The 22165-nt window shown below is 50.8% G+C and overlaps 1 protein-coding gene across 1 annotated transcript in view; it reads right to left on the bottom strand.

Moving 5' to 3' along the window:
• Positions 1-14716: 14716 nt before the first annotated feature.
• Positions 14717-22165, bottom strand: part of IGF1R (insulin like growth factor 1 receptor) — a 118620-nt gene continuing 111171 nt past the window's right edge. The window contains exons 15-21 of the mRNA XM_049782665.1: positions 21414-21478; positions 20820-21049; positions 20556-20666; positions 19583-19742; positions 18357-18486; positions 17984-18118; positions 14717-17016 (exon numbers count right to left, since the gene is read on the bottom strand). Coding sequence (XP_049638622.1) covers positions 16611-17016; positions 17984-18118; positions 18357-18486; positions 19583-19742; positions 20556-20666; positions 20820-21049; positions 21414-21478 — 1237 coding nt within the window. The 3' untranslated portion in view covers positions 14717-16610. The remainder of the gene's footprint in view (positions 17017-17983; positions 18119-18356; positions 18487-19582; positions 19743-20555; positions 20667-20819; positions 21050-21413; positions 21479-22165) is intronic.

Below are 22165 nucleotides of genomic sequence, written 5' to 3'. Positions count from 1 at the left end.
AGGCAAATGCCCTCCCCCTGGTGCTATTGCTCTGGAGAAGGGGCTTTTTTTAGACCTTAGAGTTACTAGACTAGAGTGTGAAAGAAGGAATATCACACATAGGCACATTCTGGTTGAGAGAGATCAACGCTGAGAGACAGACCAGCAAGAAGGCACCTGCCTTTGGTGCAGTTGAGCCTGTTTGATCCCAGCACTGCACAGTGTCCCCCAATCCCCACCAGGTATGATCCCTGATTGTAGAGTCTGAGCAACACTGGATGTAGCCCCAAAAGCAAAATCATAAGAATAATAATGGTGATTTGGGGGTGGGGTAGGCCTCACCTGGCAGTGCTCAAGAGTTACTCCTGGCTCTGTGCTCATATATCACTCCTGGCAAGCTCAGAGGACCCTATGGGATGCTGAGGATCAATCAAACCTGGTTGGCTGCAGGCAAGGCCAGTGCCCTCCCTACTGTGCTATTGCTTTGAGTCCTAATAATAGTGATTTTTTTAAATTGCAATAAAAGTTAAGGAGCATGTGCAGGAAGAGAATGTTCTGTCTGGAGGGTGGTCTTAGGCCACACGTCATCACACAGCCTCCAAAGAGAAGATCCCAAACCCTGGGCCCCTTCCAACCCCCCATCTCTGGGTTCAATCTCAGCTTGTGATCTAGGCTCATATATAATGGTTGACCATATCCCTGGAGCCAAGCAAGGCACCAGGAGCAGCTGCCCCCACTGCAGAAACCTGGGGCCAGCCTATCACCTGGGAAATGCACGAAAGTGACATCAGCCCTTCTTGGAGAGGAATGAGCATGACTTCCAGTTCCAGAAGATTTTCTACAATGGGGAGTGGCCTCTCCTTTCGTTTTCAGTGTATAAAATCCTATAGCCACTCCATCACACTAAAGAATTTTCGCCTGCTCCATTGTTCAGCGAGGCAGGAAGATCAAGGATCCTCCCCCCTCTCCCCCAGACTCCGCTCCCAGGTCCCCAACACCATGACATTAAGAAGAAAGAAAGAGAACCAGCCTTTCGCCCAGTGACTGGACCTTCAAGAGGAGAATCGGTGGGGCCGGAGAGGTGGCACAAGCAGTAAGCCGTCTGCCTTGCACGCACTAGAGTCGATGTACCGCGTTTCGATCCCCCAGCATCTCATCTGGCCCCCTAAGCCAGGAGTGATTTCTGAGCATATAGCCAGAAGTAACCCCTGAGCATCACCAGATATGGCCCAAAACAAAACAAAAACAAAAAACAAGCAAACAAACAAAAAAGGAGAGTCAGTGAGTGCAGAGGGGACAGACTGGCTGGGGGAGTGGGTAGGGACGGGGAGAATGGGATCCCAGTAGAGGGAGATAGTTTGGATAGGGGTCTAAAAGGAGAGGGGAGCAGGGAGAGGTGACAACCCAGCTCCCTCCTGACACTTGCACTGGGAGCCCCAGCAACTTCTTGAGAGTATCAGCTCAGGCCCCAGGCAGGAGAGTAGAGTTGAGAGTCACCACATCCACTGGCCAGACAAAGGGAGAGCACCTGGTGGACACACACTCCATGTGCCATCACTGTATCCCCTCCTTGCACTGTTCTATCCTGACAACTCCAGAGAGGCTCTAGGAAGCAGTTGACGACCCCCAGTAGGCTGAGACAGGACAGCAAGAAAGGCATGTGTCTTGCAGTCTACCTACTTCAGGTCCATCTCTGTCATGATATAGGGGTCCTAAGCACCAGCAGGAGTAGCCCCTGAGCATAGAGACAGGGGTTAGCCCTGAGCAGTATTGGGGGTGGGGTGGCCCAAAAATTAAAAAAATATTTAAAATTGTTTAAAAGGATTCAGTATCAGGACCAACTAAGCACGAACTGGTAACAGAGACCCCATCAGCCTGTATAAACAGGACTTGGGTGCAACTTCCCTTGAGGGAGACACTCATCCAATGAGGGACCAACAAAATACTTAAAACAACTGCTAATAGACTTGAAGAAAGAAATTGATAGCAACACAACAGTAATAGAGAAATAGACTTAGCACTGTCTGTCACCTCTTGATCAACTAGACTATAGCTCAGTAAGAAAATGTGTACTTTGAAGGAACAAATGGAAAAGAGAGGCTTTGTGTGTGTATGTATGTATGTATGTATGTGTGTATGTATCTATGCTTTTCATGTATATGTAGGGCTTTTTGGCCAAAAGGCCAAAAACTCATTCTTCTCTAGTGAACATATGGCATTCTCCAGAATAGATCACATGCAAGATAGAAAGCATACCAACTATCCTCTCAGACCATGATGTGCTGAAAATAAAATTGGATCACAAACATAAACAGAGAAACAATGAAAACATCTAGGAACAAAATAGCTCATTACTGAATAGCCAGTAGTCAGAGAAGAAATAAAGATTCCTGAAAACAAATGAGAATGAGGATATGAGCTACAAGAATTTGTAGGACTCGGCAATGCACTGTTAAGAAGAAAGCTCATAGCTCTGCAAGCATTTATCATGAAGAAATAAAAGGCTCACACATGTAACTGTACAACTTAAGAAACCAGAAAAAGACCAACAGAGTACAAAGCAAGCAGAAAGAAGGAAATAATAAAACTTAGAGAAGAAACTAATGAACTGGAAGCCCAGGAAAAAATCCAAAAGACTAATTAAACGCATGAAGTTCTCTAACTTGGAGGTGATGTTATCTGCAGGGTCAGGGTCAGGGCACAGTGCTAAGGTCTGGGAGGTGTGTGGTGCCTGGAGTCCCTCAGACATGTGCAGACATTCTGACAATCTCCCTCCACCCCTCCCAGGACCCCCACTGAGTCCAATATTTGCCCCAGAGCAGGAAAGGGGCTCTGGAAAACTAGAGAGACCCCATCCTGAGCTGGCAGCCAGCATGTCCATCCAGACTAGCCACTCATGCACTGAAGACCCTGTGCTCAGGGATCTATCCTGGTGGTTCTCTAATAAAATAAACAAGACCAATAAACCATTATTAAGATTAACAGGGAGAGAGAACCCTATTAAACCAAATCAGAAACTAAATAGGGGGACACAACAAGAGACACCACAGAAATTCAATGGATCCTCAGATTCCTTTGAAAGCCTCTATGTCACAAAATGAGAGAACATAGAAGATGTGGACACATTCTTAGACTCCTATAACCTCCCAGACTGAACCAAGAATACATGGAAAAACTTAACAGACCTGCCACTTTCAAAGAAATTAATGTAGTAATCAGAAGCCTACCCTAAAACAAAAGCCTACGCCCAGGTGGCTTCACTAGTGAATACCTTTAATTTTTTTTTTTTTTGGTTTTTGGGCCACACCCAGCACTCAGGGGTTACTCCTGGCTGTCTGCTCAGAAACAGCTCCTGGCAGGCACGGGGGACCATATGGGACACCGGGATTTGAACCAACCACCTTAGGTCCTGGGTCAGCTGCTTGCAAGGCAAATGCCGCTGTGCTATCTCTCCGGCCCCACCTTTAAACTTTTAAAGAAGACTTATTGTCACTCCTTTTTAGGTGCTTGCAAGAAATTGAAGAAACAAATACTCCCAGTTTCTATGAAAAAAAAAAACAAAACATCTCTCTGATCACAAGAAAAGAGAATTACAGGACAATATCCTGATGAACACAAATGCAAAAATTCTCAACAAAATACTAGAAATAGAATCTAATAATTCATTAAAAAAATCATATCCCATGACCAAGTAGGATTCATCTTGGGGATACAAGAATATTTTAACATATCCACGTCAATCAATATATACCATATCAACAAAAGAAAAAAAAACATATGATCAAGAGATGTAGAGAAAACATTTGACAAGATAGAGCAACCACTCATGATAAAAACTCTTGACACATTGGAATTGAAGGAATTTTCATCAATAAAGTCAAAGCCACTTACCACAGCCCACAGCAAACAGTATAATCAGTGAGTAAAACTTAAAGCCATTCCTCTTGATCCCGGACAAACCCCCCCCCCCAAAAAAAAAGAAAAAAGAAGCCATTCCTCTAATATTAGGCATAAGACAAGGTTGCCCACTCTCACCACTTCTATTCAATTGTACTTGTCGGGCTGGAGAGATAGCACAGTGGTAGGTTGTTTGCCTTGTAAACAGCAGATCCAGGACTTGATGGTGGTTCAAATTCTGGCATCCCATAATATTGCCCCGAGCCTGCCAGGAGTGATTTCTGAGCACAGAGCCAGGAGTAACCCCTGAGTGCCACTGGGTGTGACAAAAAAAATTGTGCTTGTCATAGCAATTAGGCAATAAAAAAGATAACAAGGGCATTTAAAGAGAAAAGGGAAAGGTCATACTCTCATTATATACAGATGACATATATTTAGGGAAGCCTAAGAATGCCACCAGAAATCTTCTAGAATCAATAGAATTTTATAGTAAAGTGGCAGATGACAAAATTAGCATGCAAAAGGCCATGTTTTTCCTATATTTAAATAATGAAAGCAAAGAGGCATTTAAAAAATTCCGTTCACAACCATGCCTCAGAAAATCAAGTATCTTGGAATCAACTTAATTAAAGAGGTGAGAGACCTAGACAGAGAAAATACTACTTCAAGAAATAAAAGATGAGGAAATGGAAAATATGGGAAGATTAACATCATGAAAATGGTAATACTCCCCAAAAGATTGTACAGCTTAATGCAGTCCCTGTGAGGATACCCATGACATTTTTCAAAGAAATAGATCAAGCACTCCAAAAATGTATATAGAATGATAAACCTCCAGAATAGCTAAGTCAATCCTTTGGGAGAAGGACTGAATTACAATCCTTTCCCCAACTTCTAGCTGTATTGCAAAACAGCAGTAATTAAAATGGTCTGGAATGGGAATAAACACCGGGTCTCAGGCCAGTGAAATAAAATCTAATATCCTGAGACAGATCCATAGGCCTGTCCACAGATCCTGGGTCCTTGTCCCTAACACACACTGAGCCATGCCCCCAACACTGAGCCCTGCTCTCAGCCTGTTCCTTCTGTGCTCCACCTTTTGTCCAACCTTTACTGAGAAGAGAACTTTGTGACATGATCAGAACACAACAAAGTAGGCCCCTGCAGAGTCTGCATTTAATGGACCCAGCGTTTACAAAACACTGGGTCAGCCTCAAGTCCATAAAATGGTGCTAGGTTGGGTACAGAGTGTCATGGCCTGCATGAAACCCTGGAAGAGTAGTTTAAGTCACACACAGAAAGAGAACAATTCCCAGTACCAGATGCCTTTTTCACACATTGGTCACTGAATCATTTTCTCAGAACTCACCCAGAAATTGTTCCTGTGGATGAACCTTGCAAGGACCTTCTAGAAACACCATCCCTCCCCTTTTGAACCTCTCCACTGTGACCAGAGAGCTATAAAGAGGAGCACATAAGGGTTTCTCCACAGCATGAGATGTCCAACTGGTTCTGGTCTCCATGACCAAATTTCATCCAGGTCAAGGGTGATGAAATTCCAGCACCATTCACAGGGCATGGGAAGCTGGAGGGAGAAAATAGGGCAGAGCCTTCCCTGCAGACCATGAACACTTCAGAGAAAATGCAACATCCCAGAGCTGGAGATGCCTGGTACATGCTAGGATGCCTTGACCAGGGACAGAGGGGACACCGTGTAACATGCTGACGAGCTGGATCTGTTAAGTTAAAGAATCCAAAAACAAAGTTAATTACCTTCCTTCTGCAGACAAAGTCTGGGAGAAACCGGATGAGAGGACAGACTGCAGTCCTTCTGCAACATGTGTGTGTGTGTGTGTGTGTGTGTGTGTGTGTGTGTGTGTTGCACTGACCCAGGGATGAAATGGTTTGTCAACCTGGGGAAAGGCTCGGTTGGACCTATAAAAGCAGCAAAAGTGACATCCTTGTTTCAAAGGTGGGAGCAGAAATTCAGATTCAAGAAGCTAGTCTAGACCCCAGATTTCTAGCAAGCAGCACCTTTACCAGTTCTTCCTCTTCCTAACTATCCCTCATCTTCATCTCTATGCAGCAGGGCCGGAAGGCTGTTCTGGTGGACATGTGTGACTAAGTATTTGACATGTCCCTAGAGCTTTTCATTTCTGGATGGGGGAAGATTGCACTGATTTCACCACCATCAGTGGGCCACACTGATGGCCACAGAAAAGGGTTGAGACACTTGTCATGCACACGGACAACTGGGGCTCAATCCCTGGCTTAGAGTAAGGTCCCCAAAGCATCATCAGAATAGAACCTGAGCCCTGAGCACCACTGGACGCACCCTCCCCAAAAGGCACTCCCAAACTTGTTTCGATTTCTTTGAGCACATCTCTAGAATCTGCGTTGCTGAAACATAAGACAATGCTTTTCCTTGAGGGCTGGAGAGTGAGGTATGCATGTGGATATCCTGGATTCCATTGCCAGCACCAAGTCATCTTCAGCATTAAGCAGAAGTAGCCCAACCAACAGCAACCTCAGCTGAGTAGCAGAATTCTGGAACAAAGCCTAACCAGCCCAGACTTCCTCTTCCACATAAAGAATAACTGACCTTAAGTGCAACAAGCCAGTTAGTGATGTGGGTAATTGGGCTGCAGGTTTTCTCAGGCTCCAGTATGATTCCAGAGAAAACTTTTAAAACAAGATTCATAATTTCGTTAATTGGGCCATACTCAGTGACGCACAGTGGTGACTCCCATCTCTGTGCTCTGGGCTCTCTGCTGGTGAAGTGCGGAGGACTGGTGAATTGAACTTGGGTATCAGATGGAAACCAGGCAAGCACCCTACCCATTACACTATTTCTCCAGATCATAAAATACACCCATTATTTACCATGGAAATGCAAATCCAAATAACATTGAGAGAAGACCCCCCCCCCATGTGTATGGGAAAGGCCTGTTTCCAAAACTGCTGCTGACGGCAAGACCTTAGTGGGGTCTGTAAATCCTCACTGGGAATAAGCGGAAACACGAAGTGGATGAATATGAAATATGAAAATAAAATAAATGAGACCACACAAAATGCATTGTCCATGGGACGAGAGACAAATTTTTTTCTTTTTTTTTCTTTTTTCTTTTGTGGTTTTTGGGTTACACCCGGCAGTGCTCAGGGGTTATTTCTGGCTCCAGGCTCAGAAATTGCTCCTGGCAGGCACAGGGGACCATATGGGATGCCGGGATTCCAACCGATGACCTCCTGCATGAAAGGCAAATGCCTTACCTCCATGCTATCTCTCCGGCCCCGACAAATTTTACTGTTCAGCCGATGACATTTTTTTTTTTTTGGTTTTGGGCCACACCCATTTGACGCTCAGGGTTACTCCTGGCTAAGCACTCAGAAATTGCCCCTGGCTTGGGGGGGCCATATGGGACGCCGGGGGATCAAACCGCAGTCTGTCCTACGCTAGCGCTAGCAAGGCAGACACCTTACCTCTAGCGCCACCTTCCCGGATGACATTTTTAAGCACAAACTCTGGTATGCAAGGTGTTTTCAGGGAAAACAAAGAGCAGAGGATCTTCCCAATGAGACCAGGCCCTAGAATTTACATATCAGATAACTATTCGATGTAGGTGAGAAAGAGCCCTGCTAGAGGGCTGTGAAACAAGAGCTAGAAGTTTTTGGTTTAGCAAAAAGCAGGTTTTTCAAGAAACCAGGAGGAGAGAGACAGAGATATTTATGATACTTATGTAGTTGCCGGAAAATAGATTTTTGGGGGCACGGAATAATTGTTTACCATCATAGAGCTAGACTCAGAAAAAACAAGCTGCTGGAGCCAGGTTATACTAGAAGTAAGAGTCACAAATAAACTAGCCAGCGGGGAGCTTTTGGCGGGCTTTGGTACTGAAATTCCTTTAATAATTGCAGGATAGCTAAGGCCAAATTTCTGTAGTATAGCAGAAACAAATTGAAGGGAAAATGTTAAGTCACTACCATGTAAGAAGTATGACAGAAATATCGCCACTGATCCACGCAAGGATCAATGATTGAGTTCTCCAAACGGGCAATCTGGAAGATATTTCTTGGGAGGAAAATTAGGCACTGCACCAGGAAAGCCAAAAGCCACGTCTGGTGCGTGCTTCCTTTTGCGGGTAGTGACACAAAACAATCTGAGTTAGTATAGAGAAAAGAACCTTATTTACTGCTGGTGGGGGAAGGGGGCCCCACATTCACTGCTGTGAGACTGTCTGATGAGTCTCTATATTTTTGCTTTGTGTGAGGGTCACACCTGGGGATGCTCAGAGGTTACTCCTGGCTCTGCACTCAGGAATCACTCCTGGCAGAACTCAGCAGACCATCTGGGGTGCAGGGGACTGAACCTGGGTCAGGATGGGTGTCTTCCCTCCATGCTATAGCTCAGGCTCCTGGTTCAGCCTTCTTAGGAAAATAAAATGGTTTAGAAACTTCTCAGTCTTCTGAGATTGGAGCTCCCCTTTCAACTCATGATTCTACTCTTGGGCATCTATGTCCCTCAAGATCACAAAAATATTCACCCACAAAGATCTCCACATCGTATGTTCATAGCAGATGATTAAGAGCCTCGATATGGAAAGCATCCAGTCCTGACATAGAAGTTAAGTGAGTGGATCCAGACAATGAAATAAAGTCGATTCAGAACATGTGGCAACGTGACCCTAGGACATGATAAACCAAGAGACGGGACTCAAGAAATTCCTCTGTCAGGCTGCCAAGACCCAACTGTGGACATGGAAACTGAGGCCCAATGTCAAATAAGACCTTTAGCTGGTACCAGGACAGATCCATCCACCCAGAAAAGACTGGGACAACACCCCGCTCAGTTTCCTCCTCTGAGAAGCTCCAGAAGGAACAAAGGCCAGGAACGGAAGGTGAAGGACCTTCAACTGTCCCAACTGTGCCCCTTGGCAACCACCCTTGCAAAGGACCTGGGTAGAGAGGGCCATGCAGGGCAGGTGGGGAGAAGCCATGTAAAGCCCACTTGGCATAGAGGAAGCATAGGTGTTGCCCTCACCCACACAAGGTACCCCTGTGTACCTGTTCTCCCACTTCTTCCCCTTCAGATGTACCCATTCCTTCTCTCCTTGGGAAGATGTGGACTGGGGCTCTCACCACCCTGAGGAACTCAGTGTTGGACCCCAGACCTTGAAGCTATAAGCAAAGAGCCTGTGGCAGCTTGGAGGTTGGAGCAGATACTTCTCCCCCTTGAATTCCCAGGCCGAATTCCAAGAAAATGAGATGTCCGTTTGTATCATGGAAAGTTCAAGGCCTCCTTGTCATAAAGAGTGTTCTGTTTTTCAGCCCAAATGGTATCAGACCTGATAAGGGACATGGGGGAGGCAGGAGTTAGGACTGTGAGACATGAGAACCAAGCATGGATACTGTGAAAGTTCAACTGCTTGTATTAGCCAATGAAATGCGTGGCCTACTAAGGCCTGTTGACCCTATATAAGCAGCCTGCTAGTTTCATGTGGGGCCCTTTCTCTTTCATGAGACTAGCCCCAGCTAGCTGGAATCAACTCCTTTCTGCATTTGACATGATCAGGGGTGGTCTTGGACTCTCAGTGCCGCTCTGGTTATCTGCTCAAACCCTAACACCAAGATGCTCTTGGCCAAAACTCAATAACCCGGCAGCAGTTCTCCAGGCTCATCACTCAGTGGGCCAAGTCTTGACTTTCCAATAAAGAAAGGGAACTGGGAAGTCACTTCGCTGCTCTCAAGCCTCAATCACTGCCACAAACCCCGGGAGCAACTTTCTGGAAAGGCTCCAGTGCACATGGTCGACACCCCCTGGAGGATGCTGGCTGGGGCCCAGGGTTCTGGCCTAGTTTGTCCAGTGGATCTAGATCTAGAGGTAGCTCCTCCCTTGACCACACCCCTGGACGATCATCCCGCCCCTCCCCTAGGCCAGTGTCTGATCATGTGCCTGGTGCCTTGATGTCCCTTGATCCGAGTCGAGTTGGGTGATCAGCCGGCCTTCCAGGGGTCTTGGGTTCTGAGGTCTGGTTCTAGAGCCTTCACTGCACCTAGAACCTTCACTGCACCTGAACAAGCACATTGGCATCTCCTGCCCTTTCCTCTGGCAAAAATACCACAGAGGACCGAGGTAGTGCAGGCTGGCCAAGGCCCATGGGGCGGCTGGGTTGCTGCAAGCAGAGTGGGCATTTCCCCAGCAAAGTGGCCTCCTAGCCCCCAGCCATGCAGATCAGTCCAACTAACTGCCAGAGGCCCATGAAGTGTGGACATGAAGCTGAAGCTGAAGTTCTTCCCTCCCCCCTGTATCTCTGAGTTGTGAGGCCTTGAGGTGCAGTGCAGCTGCCCAGTTCTCTTATTAGTTCCAGACTGCAGTAGACTCACCGGACCAATATTGGGTCATACAGAACCGAACAAGTAGTGGGCCCATCCCATGCCTTGGGAGTGAGGGAGTCCTTCTACAAGGCAGGAAGGGACAAAACCAGATACCCCCCAGTTCATGGGCTGAAGATCCTGGGGAGTTCTTGGAATGGGGTGTAGTATAGTCTGCCACACACAAACCCAACACACTGAATTGGAAAACCCAGTTCACACTCACCCACCACCTGGTGTCCCAGGTAGCTCATTCATGCGACAACTCAGGGGCCTTCCTTGGCAGGAGTGGGGGTAGGTTCCCCTTTTCTGCCTGAAGTTGCAGCAGCCCAGAGCACCCATCTGACATGGACACGGCCCAGCTCCATGACTCAACTTGATCCAACTGACCAGTCACCAAATCTCCCAGATCTACAGATGCAGGATCAGCTTCACGACACGACACCCTCAAATTTCACAGTAGGATCCCAGGAAACTTGCTGGGAAGTTTGCACAGAAACTCAGGGGGCCCGGAAGCACAAAAGCTTAACCAGTGCCCACCACAGTCCAGTAGATCCTTGGACACTGACCCTAGTAATGCCACTGATTTCGAAGTACCACAAATTAACTTACTGATCCATTTCTTTATCTTTGTGTTGTGACAAACAAGATGAAGTAAATTAGTCTGCAAAAGGTGATGAGTGGGAAATTTGGGACACTGATGGAGGGAAGGTCACACTGGGGATGGATCTGGTGTTGGGACATTAATGCCTGAAATGACTGTATGTGAACGTCGGTAATCAGTATCATCAGTTAAAAAAGACTACAAATGCATACAGAATTCGTTTATTTAACTTAAAGCACGTAGTATATGACTACTAGAAAAAAGCAGAGTAAGAGAAACTAAAGTTGCTGCAGCTTCAGCCATTCAAAATAGACAAAATGTTTTTTTTCCATAAAGAATTCAGAGTAAATTGCAATAACAGGAATAATTCATACAACGGAATATACAAAAAGTTGGAAATTTTTTTCACCTACTTAATTTTTTTATAGAAACAGGAATCTTTATTTTTTTTAGGAATAATTTATACACAGAAAATCATTTCATGTAACAAATTGGCCATGTAATTACAATTTTTGTGGGTTTTTTGGGAACCTTTTTTTAAAAAAACTTTTTTTTTTAAACAAGAAAACTCAGAAAATGCATTATCTGTGATGCATCCAGTCCAATGCGCCTTCTGTGGTTTGATTTTTTATTTTTATTTTTATGTCCCAGAGGTAGACAAACTCTGGCAAACAGCTCCCCTCCCCTCACAGCCTCAGAAAGCAGACGATGTTTTTGCCAAGCCCTGGTTCCCCCGGAGGACGTGTCTTTGCAACAAATATATCCGAATAAGAAGTTGAAAACAAAGCCCAAAATGCCTGTGGACCTTTCTCCCACGGAGGGCAAATCCACCCAGCGGATCCAGGGATGGGGTACAGAAGCGGCTAAGGAGTAACCACTTGGGGAAGGCGAATGGAAATACAGCTGAACTTCAGAATCGGATGGAGCATGAGTCACTTTCTAATCATGAAAAAAAAAGGACTTTTCTGGGACTGGAAAACAGCAATCTTCAGGGATTCAACCTACAGAAAAATAAGCAGGGTCTCTTCCTCGTTCCTTTATTTTTTAAATTTTATCTTTTTTTTGTTGTTGATTTTTCTTTTTTGGTTTTGAGCGTACCAGGGTTTTGAGCATGGGGACCAGGTAGTGGCGGGGCCTGAACCTGGCTGTCCTGCATGCAAAGCTCAGCCCCACAGTGATCCTGGCTGGTTCTCAAGTGAGCTCGGAGGCCAGTGGCCTTTGTCTGCTGGGATGAGGCAGAGCGAGCATGAGACTGTCACATCCCTCAGCGCCATGGTCCCCAAGGAAACACATAGGAATCCCCCTCCATGAGAAGGCCGGCCTTGCGCTGCCGTGGGCTGGGCCAGGCAATGTCTCTGCTTATCCCGGGGCCTAGGGAGCAACATTCCAGAGCAAAATGCCAGTAGGAGACAAGCCCATTCCAAAGCAGTAGGTTCTGGAAGACCATGATACTGAAGATAAAGAAATAGACGTTAAAAAAAAAAATAATCGGGAGGGTTTTTGGGTCACACCTGGCTGTGCTCATGGCTTACTCCTGGCTCTGCAATCGGCTTGAGGTGTCCTGTGGGGTGCCAGGGATCAGGCAAGGCCAGCACCCTCCCCTTCTCTGCCCTATCTCCCTGGCCCCCAGAAGCCTACTTCGGAATTCACCCTAGTCCTTTGTTATAAAGCACAAAGCAGGGGCAGAGACGAGGGTGGGATGAGATGGTGACTAGTTGGGTTGCAGGTGGAGGGGGAAAATCCTTTTTTTTTTTGTTTTTGGCATTCTGTAAAGCTAGCTAGTAAACAGGAGTCCTAAAAAAAATATGTATATATGTATATATATGAATCACAAACACATTTGCACACGCAGAGAGAAAGAAAAGTGTCTTTAAATTATGTTCAGCGACTACCAACTACAAATGTCTTATAAAAATTACCCTTATGTTCTTACAAAACAGAAAAAAGAAGATGCGATGGGACATTGAATTAGTTCTTGTAAACCGGTCCTGTCAACTGACTACCCGTAATCTACTGGACAGAGCCCTACTGGAAATGCAGAGTGACCATGGAACCGACGCTGGCCGTAAAGATGTGGACAAACATGGATGTGGACTCACGGATGGCTAAGCAGTATGTTCACGCATAGTAATAATAATAATAATAATAAACAATAACAATAATAATAATAAAAAAAAAACCCAAACCAAGCAATTAAAAAACCAAAATCACCCGCCCCGCCCCACCCTCCACCCCGTGGTGGCCTCAGCCACTCTGGGGCAGTTTGGCTTTGTTGGCTTAACCGAACCCCAAACTGGGCCGGCTGGGTCTGACCCCTGCGAATGCTACTGTCACATGCAAGACCCAAGCCCGCCGCCACCCCCATCTCCGTCACAATCACGGGGAACCTTGATGCCTTTTTCCCCTCCAAAGTACTCAGCCCTGCCTGGCCACCTCTTGAGCATTTCTGTACAAGAGGCCTCTTCTGGGCAGCAGCCCCTCTCCAAGTTTTCTCCTGTACCCCGAGACTCACGAAGGCTGAGGGGGCCAAGGCAGGTGGGGGTGGTCCCCGCTGTCCTGACAAGTGGGCTGTCCTGGTAGCTCTACTGCTACTGTGAGGCTGCGACCAACTCAGCCACGCTGCCTGGACATGAGGACTGTCCCGGGGTCTCGCCGCAATTTGGGGCGTTTTCCGCCATGCAAGCGGGACCCAGTGGTCTTGGGAGCTGTGTCAGCTCTGAGGACCTGGCTGTCACTGCAGTGTCACACCTGGCCATGAGAGCCAGCCTTCAGAGGACACCCTGAGCACTCTACACACAATTCTGAGCACCCAATGATGGTCCACAAGAGAAGACAAGCTCCCCCATAAGCCCTTTGGGCTCGAAACCACTTCTGCTCTGCGAGTGGCTTCCGAGTATCCAGAACGCAGGGGATGGAGCCCCACGGCCATAGACACAGGTTCCCCGACTGTGCCTCACATTGAGGTGGTGTCTGGGGAAGACCCAGAGCAGGGTTGAACCCCGCTTGCAGCACATGATGTGGGGTTCAACCAAGCCATATGCATCTCCCCCACCTGGCTGGCTGGACCTGGTGGCCAACTCAGGTCGAGCCTGTCTGGAGGCGCCACGTCCATTGGGCCACTCTGGGTTGTGCAGCCTAGTGGCAGGGCTCGGGCCTGTCCCCAACCAGAGCCCGTGGGATGCGCAGACACGCTCCCAAGAACACGGCACCTGCCAGCAGATTCTTTCCTGCCATGAGGAACAGCCCATGCAAACTGGTATCCAACCCTCTGTGGACAAGCCACCAGCTCTGAGAAAATCCAGTTACGGAAGCGGAGCAAGGGAGGGTGTGCGAGAGAAGAGACATGCATTCTGGGGCTCCCAGATCATGAGGAGAGAGGGGCCACCCCATGAACAGAGGCCTAGTCTGAAGCAGTAGGGATGGAGGAGCACAGGTCCCTGCCCAGCTGATCACTGCTATTTCCTGGGATAGGCCTATGGACCCTAAGTCTCTCGGTGTTGATCCTACAGGGTCCCCAGAGACCCCCTTGGGGAGACAAGCATTTGATTGGCCCCGTCCCTTCCTGCCCACACACAGCTTAGCGCTCCCACATAGAGTTGGGGTCTCTCCTGGCTCTATGGCACAGGGCAGTGGGGTGACGGGTGGTGGCCCTGAGTTCTGACGCCTCTTGAAAGCCAGTGAGAAGACAGGAGACAGAGATGACAGAGACAGCAGGCAGCAGGAAAAAGCAATCTGGTGCCTCGTGGAGCCCAGACCCAGCCTGGAGCGCCAGTGAGATTCCCGGTTACCTGGGGTCAGAGCTGGACCACGTGAGATGGAGAAACACATATAAACATAAGAGCGAGGTAGATAAATGTCTGAAAAGCCAAACTGTGAGCCCCAGGCTCGGCCGCCCCTGCTCAGTGTGGAAACCCCTAACGCAGGGACCTTCCAGGTGGGAAGTGGGAAAGGAAAGATCCCCCCTGGGACGTCTCTTCGGGGTTCGCTTATCTTTTTCACACCAACACACAAATACCGTTTTCCCCCTATGGGACAGAGGCAAGAGGAGAAACCAGGGTGGGGGTCAAAGTTCTAACAAGACCCCCCACCTTTGGGAAAGGTAAAGAAGTGGTGGAACAGTCCCAAGATCTGGGGTGCAGGGAATGCGTGTAGGGGTCGGTCCCTGGGGGCTCCCTCCAGAGATGGGGAGTGTCCCTGGACTGGGGAAGGGGCTGGATCATCCCCTACCCAGGACCCCACACGCCTATATACCAGACTTGGTGCTGCTTTTCAGGGGAGGGGACGGATGAAAATGGGAGAAATCCCCACCCACGAGCAGCCACCAGGTGTCAAAGCCACCAAGGGCTGGAAAAAATCATTTTTGTGACCAGAGGCCAGGCAGGTGGGCTCCAGACACTGGACCAGGTTGGAGAATAATTTTTCTGACCTGAGCTTCGACCACGTCTCTTTCTGTAAGTGACTTGACACCTAGGTGAGGGCAGGCCAAGAAAAGAGGGGCGAGGGTCACTCTGCCTTCCCTAGCCCCAGAACCCTGGGGGTTGGGGCACAGGAGGAAAGAAAGGCAAAAATGGGGCTGGGGAAGGAACAGGCAGTGAGGAGTTTCTAGGCGAGTGGAGAGGGCGTGGGACAGACTGAAAAGTCTTCATAGATAGAATCCACAAAGATAAAGACCCCCCCAAAAAATAGCTTTTTTTTCTTTTTCTGTACAGATGTATAGATGAGTATCTGAACCGTAAAAAAGTTATAAAAGTGACGCTGAAGGCATTGCAGATGCCCGAGTCTCAGAGCAGAGAGACCCACGACAGAATTCGGGGGACAGAGAAGATGCTGAGGAAAGACGGGGGTGCTGAGGGCTTCCTGTTCTTCCTCACCGGTGGCACATGGGAACACTTTCCCCATTTCCTCTGGGTCTCCCAGTGCTGGGCTCTGACTTCCCATGGCCTGTCTTCCTGGCTCTCCACGGGGTTGGGAGTGCCCCTGCTCTGCCCACATCCCCCAGACATCTGAAGGGTCCAGTGTATAGGAGAGGTGGGTCAGGGGCTGGGGGCCATTTGGACCCATCTGGGTGCCCTGCTACTTGCCCCCAACCGTGCCCAGGACCTGCAGACAAGCTAGGGGAGGCAGAGCCTGAGAGGAAGATGGATGTCAGGAGTCTGAGTGTGGGGGCCACCTGGGGAAGCGAAGGTGAAGGGGGAAGAAAGTCCCTGCCTTGGTGTGGCTTTTGGAAAGGTGGTGACAGGGCGGTGTCTGGGGGGGGGTGGAGAGGGAAAGGCCAGCAACGTCTTTGATCTGATCAGAGGGGGTCCCACAGGGCTGGCCGGCGAGGGTCTCTCCCTTCCAGAGCAGAGAGAGACACAGACAGACAGAGCTAGACAGAGAGAGAAAGAGAGAGAAAGAGAAAGAGAGAGGGGGGGGGAGAGGGAGAGGGAGAGGGAGAGGGAGAGAGAGAGAGACAGAGAGAGAGAGAGAGAGAGAGAGAGAGAGAGAGAGAGAGAGAGAGAGAGAGAGAGAGAGAGAGAGAGAGACTGGATTCGCGTGTTCTTTAGCAAGTTGTGAAGGCCCGAATCAGTTAAGGGTTTGGGCAGGAAATAAAAAAAGTTGCATATTGAGCAAAGGAACATCTCAAGTCTGATGCCCCAGAGATCCACTGAGGTACAGGAGGCTGGGGAAGGGGGGAGGTGGCAGCCAGCAGTGCCCTGCCCTGCCCAGCCGGTGGAGGACGGGACAGGGCAGCACCCAGCTCGGCCCTGCCGCGGCCACCTCAGCAGGTGGAGGACTGGGGCAGGGGCAGCGCCCGCTCGTCCTTGCGCCCATTCATGTGTGCGTACGGCTGTCGCTCGTCGAAGCTGGCTCGGAGCCGCAGCGCCCCCGAACCACCCGGGCTGTTGTCTGGCTTGAGCCCCGACGAGGGGCGCTCAGGCAGCGGCAAGGAAGAGGCCGAGGTGGCGGCGGCGGCAGCAGCGGGGTCCAGGGGGACGCTTTCCATGTTCTCGGGCTCCATGTCGGGTTCCTCGGGCTCAGGCTCGGGGGGCTTGTTCTCGTCGCTGTGGTAGAAGGACACCTCGCGGAAGCCGGGCTCCAGCTCGTCCTTGATGCTGCCGATGATCTCCAGGAACGAGGGCCGCATCTTGGGGTTGTACTGCCAGCACACACGCATCAGCTCGAACCTGCGGGGCATGGAGGAGCGGGCTGAGGACCCCAGTGGGCTCCGGAGGGGGAGGCCGAGCGCCTCAGCCCCACAGGCCAGGGCTGGCTAAGGGACAAAAGTGTCCATCAGCGTGGCCCAAGGGACCAGGTAGTGCCCTCTGGCCAGAAGCTCAGGGACCACAAATTGGCATCCAGCCAAGCCACCTGCACAGAGAATGTCTTTGCACACAGGAGCGCCATGCTGGATTCTAACACAGTAAGTTCCCCCATATACCTGCAGGTATGGCCTTCAGATGGAAAGTCAGGAGGAGAGAGAGAGGAGGGTGTGTGTGGGAGAGGAAGTGGAGAGTGCCAACGAGGACAGAAACTCGGGCCATGGCCATGGCTGGAAGGGACCGTCAGGGGAGTCTGAGCACCACAATCTCATCCAGAGACTCAGGGGAGTTTGAGCACAGCACAGAAAGGTCCAAGGACATGAGTTTAGACAGGGCCATGGTACATAGGACTGAGGGCAAAGCCCCGACTGCCTTGTACAAGAGCCAGAGGCCACACAGAGGACACTACATAGTCCTGAGGAGGGGCTTGGCCCCGTATGCTGAGCAACAAGCCCAACATTAATCTCCAGGAGAATCAGCACAGGAAATGCACTTTCGTTAAAGATACCTGCAGGAACCAGGGTGTGTGGTCCAGGGTCTGGGGTTCGCATAGGCAGAGCTCACACCCAGCGGTCCTGGTTTGTTCTTTTGCTCAGGGGTTGCTGCTGGTGGTGTCAGGATGAAGTTGGGGCTCCCACATGTGAAGCCCAAGTTCCCGCCCTGAGCCTGGCACCCAGTGCCTTTATTAAGACCCTCCTGGCATGCTGGAGATGAGTGGAGCTGGCCGGGGCCACTCGCTGCAAACCCTGGGGAACCCCTCTTCCAAGCCACCCAACTGGAGTTCCCAGACACTGAGGGGCTGACAGACACACGCAGGCAGGGGGGTACCTACAGCATGTCGGGGCAGTTGTCCGGCTTGTCCAAGAGGCCACCCTCCATGACAAAACGCAACACCTGCTCGTTGGACAGGCCCTGGTAGGGTTGCTCAGCCAGAGTGGCGATCTCCCAGAGGACCACCCCGAAGGACCTGTAGGGGAGAAAATGCGAGGGCGGGGTCAGGTGGGGAGAAACCTGAGGGGCGGGGTCATGCCTAGAGGGCGTGGTTAATCCCGGAGGGTAGGGTCAGGCCTAGGGGACATGGTGCCATGCCTGGAAGGGTGGAGTCAGGACCGGGGCGTGGTCATTCTGGAGGGGCATAGCCACATCCCGGAGGGATGGAGTCAGGCCTAAGGGGACGGGCCCTGGCTGTGACAGGTGTCGCTTACCAGACATCAGAGTGTGTGGTGAAGACGCCGTCTTTGAGCGACTCGGGGGACATCCAGCGCACGGGCAGCAGCCCCTTCCCTCCTTTGCGGTAATAGTCCGTCTCGTAGATGTCTCTGGTCATGCCGAAATCTGCCAGAGGAGAGCAGGTCTGCAGCCCACTGAGGCCCTGCCTGTGTTTGGGGTCACCCCAACTTACAGATGGTTCCTGGCCTGCCCTTTGCTGAGACCTGAACAGGAGGGGCCAGAAGAGGACCCCGAGGAAGCAGAACTTGGCTGATTTCCTTTTGGATCCTGAGTTCTAAACCTCACTAGGAAAATAGTAAGTGCGGTGGAGGGGAGTTGGCTTTCCAAATTCCATCCCTGTTCTATCTGAGGTGGCCCCCAAACCGACAAAGCAGAGGAGAAAACACGAAGCAGAGCAGGGCTGGGCAGGGGGCTGGGTTGTCCAGTGCCTACATGAAGCCTGCAATCACCATGCCCAGGCACCCGCCAGATGCCCAGGTACAGGGAAGGAGCACTGTAACCAGTTCTGCAGCCACAGTGGAGAGGCGCAGGGAGTGGGGGCAGATCAGTGCTCCTGGAAGGGCCCCCCAAGCTGGGAAGTAACTAGCGTTCACTCCTGGCAATACTTGACCAACCAGGCCACACAGTGCTTGGGCCTCAGCACTAACCACTTGGCCATCTCCACGACCCCTTCTTCAAACAAATAATGAGAGTGGAAACAGCCCATAGGCTAGGTCCAGGCTCAGTAACAATGGCACCCATAGCAGCATGTCTCTGGCATCAGCTTCTGCTGGCCTGAGACGGACCAACGAGGAGAAACTGCTGACCTCTGCCTTGCCAGGACCCCTCTCTCTGCCATACAGAACCACAGCTCTTAGGGACTGCAGAGATGACAGTGTAGACACAGCTTCCGGGCAGTAGGTCGACCCGGGTTTGATCCCTGGTACCCCACAGGGTCTCCTGAGCCCAGCAGGAGTGACCCATGAGCACAGAGCCAGGAGTCAGCCCTGAGCACTGCCAGGAGTGATCCAAAGGAGAGAAATCCGCTTGCAAGGACAGAGAAATAAAGGGAAACCCAGCCCTGTGGAGTGAGCCAAGTCCCCATCATGGTCTTTCCCTCTCCAACTCCTGGGGCACTATTGTGGCCCCTCCCCATGTGCCTGGAAACTCTCCAGACAGGGGTGAACCCAGCGTGCAGTGTGCCAGGACAGCGGATGCGTACCCCCAATTTTGACAGTGAAGTCCTCAGCCACCATGCAGTTGCGTGCGGCCAGGTCACGGTGGACAAACTTGTTGGCGTTGAGGTATGCCATGCCGTCGGCGATCTCGCCTGCCATCTGAATCATCTTGCTCAGGCTGGGGGGGGCAATTGCCGGGTTGTTCTGTGGAGGGTGGGGAAGAGGAAGGAGGTGGGGTGAGTCCTGAAGACCCCCGTGTCTATGGTTCCCGCCTCCTAGCACGGAGCTCCATGCAGCACCGGTAGGAAGGCCCTTTGCTTTCCACAATGCGGGCCTGGTTTCAACCTCTGGTGTTGCAAAAGCAGGACTCCCCTTCCTGCCTGCTGATCCCCACTGGGAGGGATCCCTGAGCACAGAACCGGGAGTCAGCCCTGATCCCCACCAGGAAAGACCCCTGAGCACAGAACCAGGACATGGCCCCGAGTCCAATCCCCAGCAGTGCAAACTCCCCGCTAGACCCCTAGCACTGCCCCAGCTAGCTTAAGTACAGAAGTGGGGCTGGCCAAAGGTCAGCAAAGCATCCACTGGGCCCCTGAACGTTGACATGATCTGACCTCTGCTGCCTCTGTGCTCGGTGGTCACTCCTGAGCACTGAACCAGGGCCAGCTCTCTCCAAGCAAGTGTGCACAAACCATCCAAGCTTTTTAGAAGCGACCACACTCAGGCTGCTGGGAGCCTGCAGACCCTGGGCCCCCCTGACTGAATTCAGAGCGGTAGCAGGAGAGGTGAGTCCCAGGCGCTGGAGAACTGACTCCTCCAGTTATGAGGCTGGCCCACAAGGTCCCTGCGAGCACCTTTGGATGCACCTCAAAACCAAACACAAAAAAGGAGCCCTTCTTCTTTTCGGGCTCCCTTCACTGGTCACCCAGAGGGACCCAATGCTACGCATAGGAGCCACATGTACAGACATACAGGAGGTCACCCATGAGCACCCATCAGGCAGTACTCTGCACTGACCTCCATTTCTGGTCGAAGGGAACGCAGGTAGCTTTTGAGGTCACCTCGGGTCATGAGCTCCATGATGACCAGCGTGGGCTGGCCTTGGGACACCACACCCAGCAGCCGTACCTGGAGGGGACACAAGACTCAGGGGAGGGAGCCATGGTGTCACATAAAGACACATACACACAGATGCAGAGACATGCAAATCACACACACATAGACAGACACTCAGACTCAGGGACACAGGCCCGACAGCCGAGGCGAGAGTGCAGGCCTCACCACGTGGTGACAGTTGAACTCCTTCATGACGGACGCCTCATTGAGGAACTCGATCCGCTCTCGCATGCTCGCCGCCTCGTTGACAGTCTTCACAGCCACGCGTGTTTCGGGCTCGTCCTTGACCACGCCCTTAGCCACGCCCTCATAGACCATCCCGAAGGAACCCTGGCCCAGCTCCCGGCTCATGGTGATCTTCTCTCGGGCCACCTCCCACTCATCCGGAACGTACACTATGGGAGTAGGCAGGATCCCAGCTGACCCAGGGGGCCCAGGACACAAGGACGCATTGGGGGACTGGGAGCAGAGCTGGACAGGGGGCCAGGACTCATGCATCGGGGTGTGCTGGAGCTGAGCTGAACCCAGAGGACCCATGATACATGGACGCTTCGGGGAGAAATGGGGCCAGAGGTGTCCAAGATGGTCAACACACAAAGGCCTTCCTTTGTGGCAGTGTGGGCCACGGGTCTCCTGGCAGGTTTGGGGTGCCATCTAGGAGTGAGGGGACTGAATACACTTGGCCACATGCAGGGCCTTCCCAGATACTCTCTGCACCCCCCGCCCTGTGTGGGGGAAGAGGCCAAAGGTCAGACTCACCATCCGCAGCACTGAAGTATTCTGGGTTCACAGACGCGTATAGCACCCCATTCCCTAGCCGGCTCCTGGGGTACAAAAAACGGGGGATTCTGGGTAAAGGGTGAAGCCAACACCGCTCTGTGCATCCGTGCACACTCCTGTCATATCTGTCCACACTTCAATCTGGCAACACTCCTGTCTGTCTGTCCATCACACTCCTGTCTGTCTGTTGATCCACATACCTGTCTATTCTACTCCTGACCTGTCAGTCCAAACTCCAGTCTGTCAATACTGCTGTCATCCATCCACATTCCTGTCTGCCTGTCCATACTCTTCTGTTTGTCTATACTCCCATTTGTCCATCCACACTCCTGTCTGTCTGTCCACATACCTATGTGTCTGTCCATTCATACTCCTGTCTTATCTGTTCACACTTCTATCTGATAACACTCCTGTCTGTGCCCCACGAGCCTGAAATCACTCCTGGCAGGCTCAGGAGATCCTAAGGGATGCCGGAGATCTAAGTTGGTCTATCACTCAGGACCCAAACCTTGATGTTTTTAGTAAAATTATTTGTGGGACAAAAGGAGTAGCCCCAGAATATGGCTAGGTGTGTCCTCTGAAAGGCTCTAGTCTGAGGTTCCAAGAATACAATAGGGGTATAGGGGTTCACCTGTGCCAGGTGACCTGTTCCCTGGGAGGGTCTGAGAGTGAGACCCCCTACCCAATCCCAGAGTCTGAGTGTGAGGCTCCTGTCCCCTGAGTTAAATGAC

Source organism: Suncus etruscus, chromosome 11 (genome assembly GCF_024139225.1).
Source record: "Suncus etruscus isolate mSunEtr1 chromosome 11, mSunEtr1.pri.cur, whole genome shotgun sequence".
In the NCBI taxonomy this organism is placed as follows: Eukaryota; Metazoa; Chordata; class Mammalia; order Eulipotyphla; family Soricidae; genus Suncus; species Suncus etruscus.
This window is presented reverse-complemented; position numbering and strand designations above follow the sequence as displayed.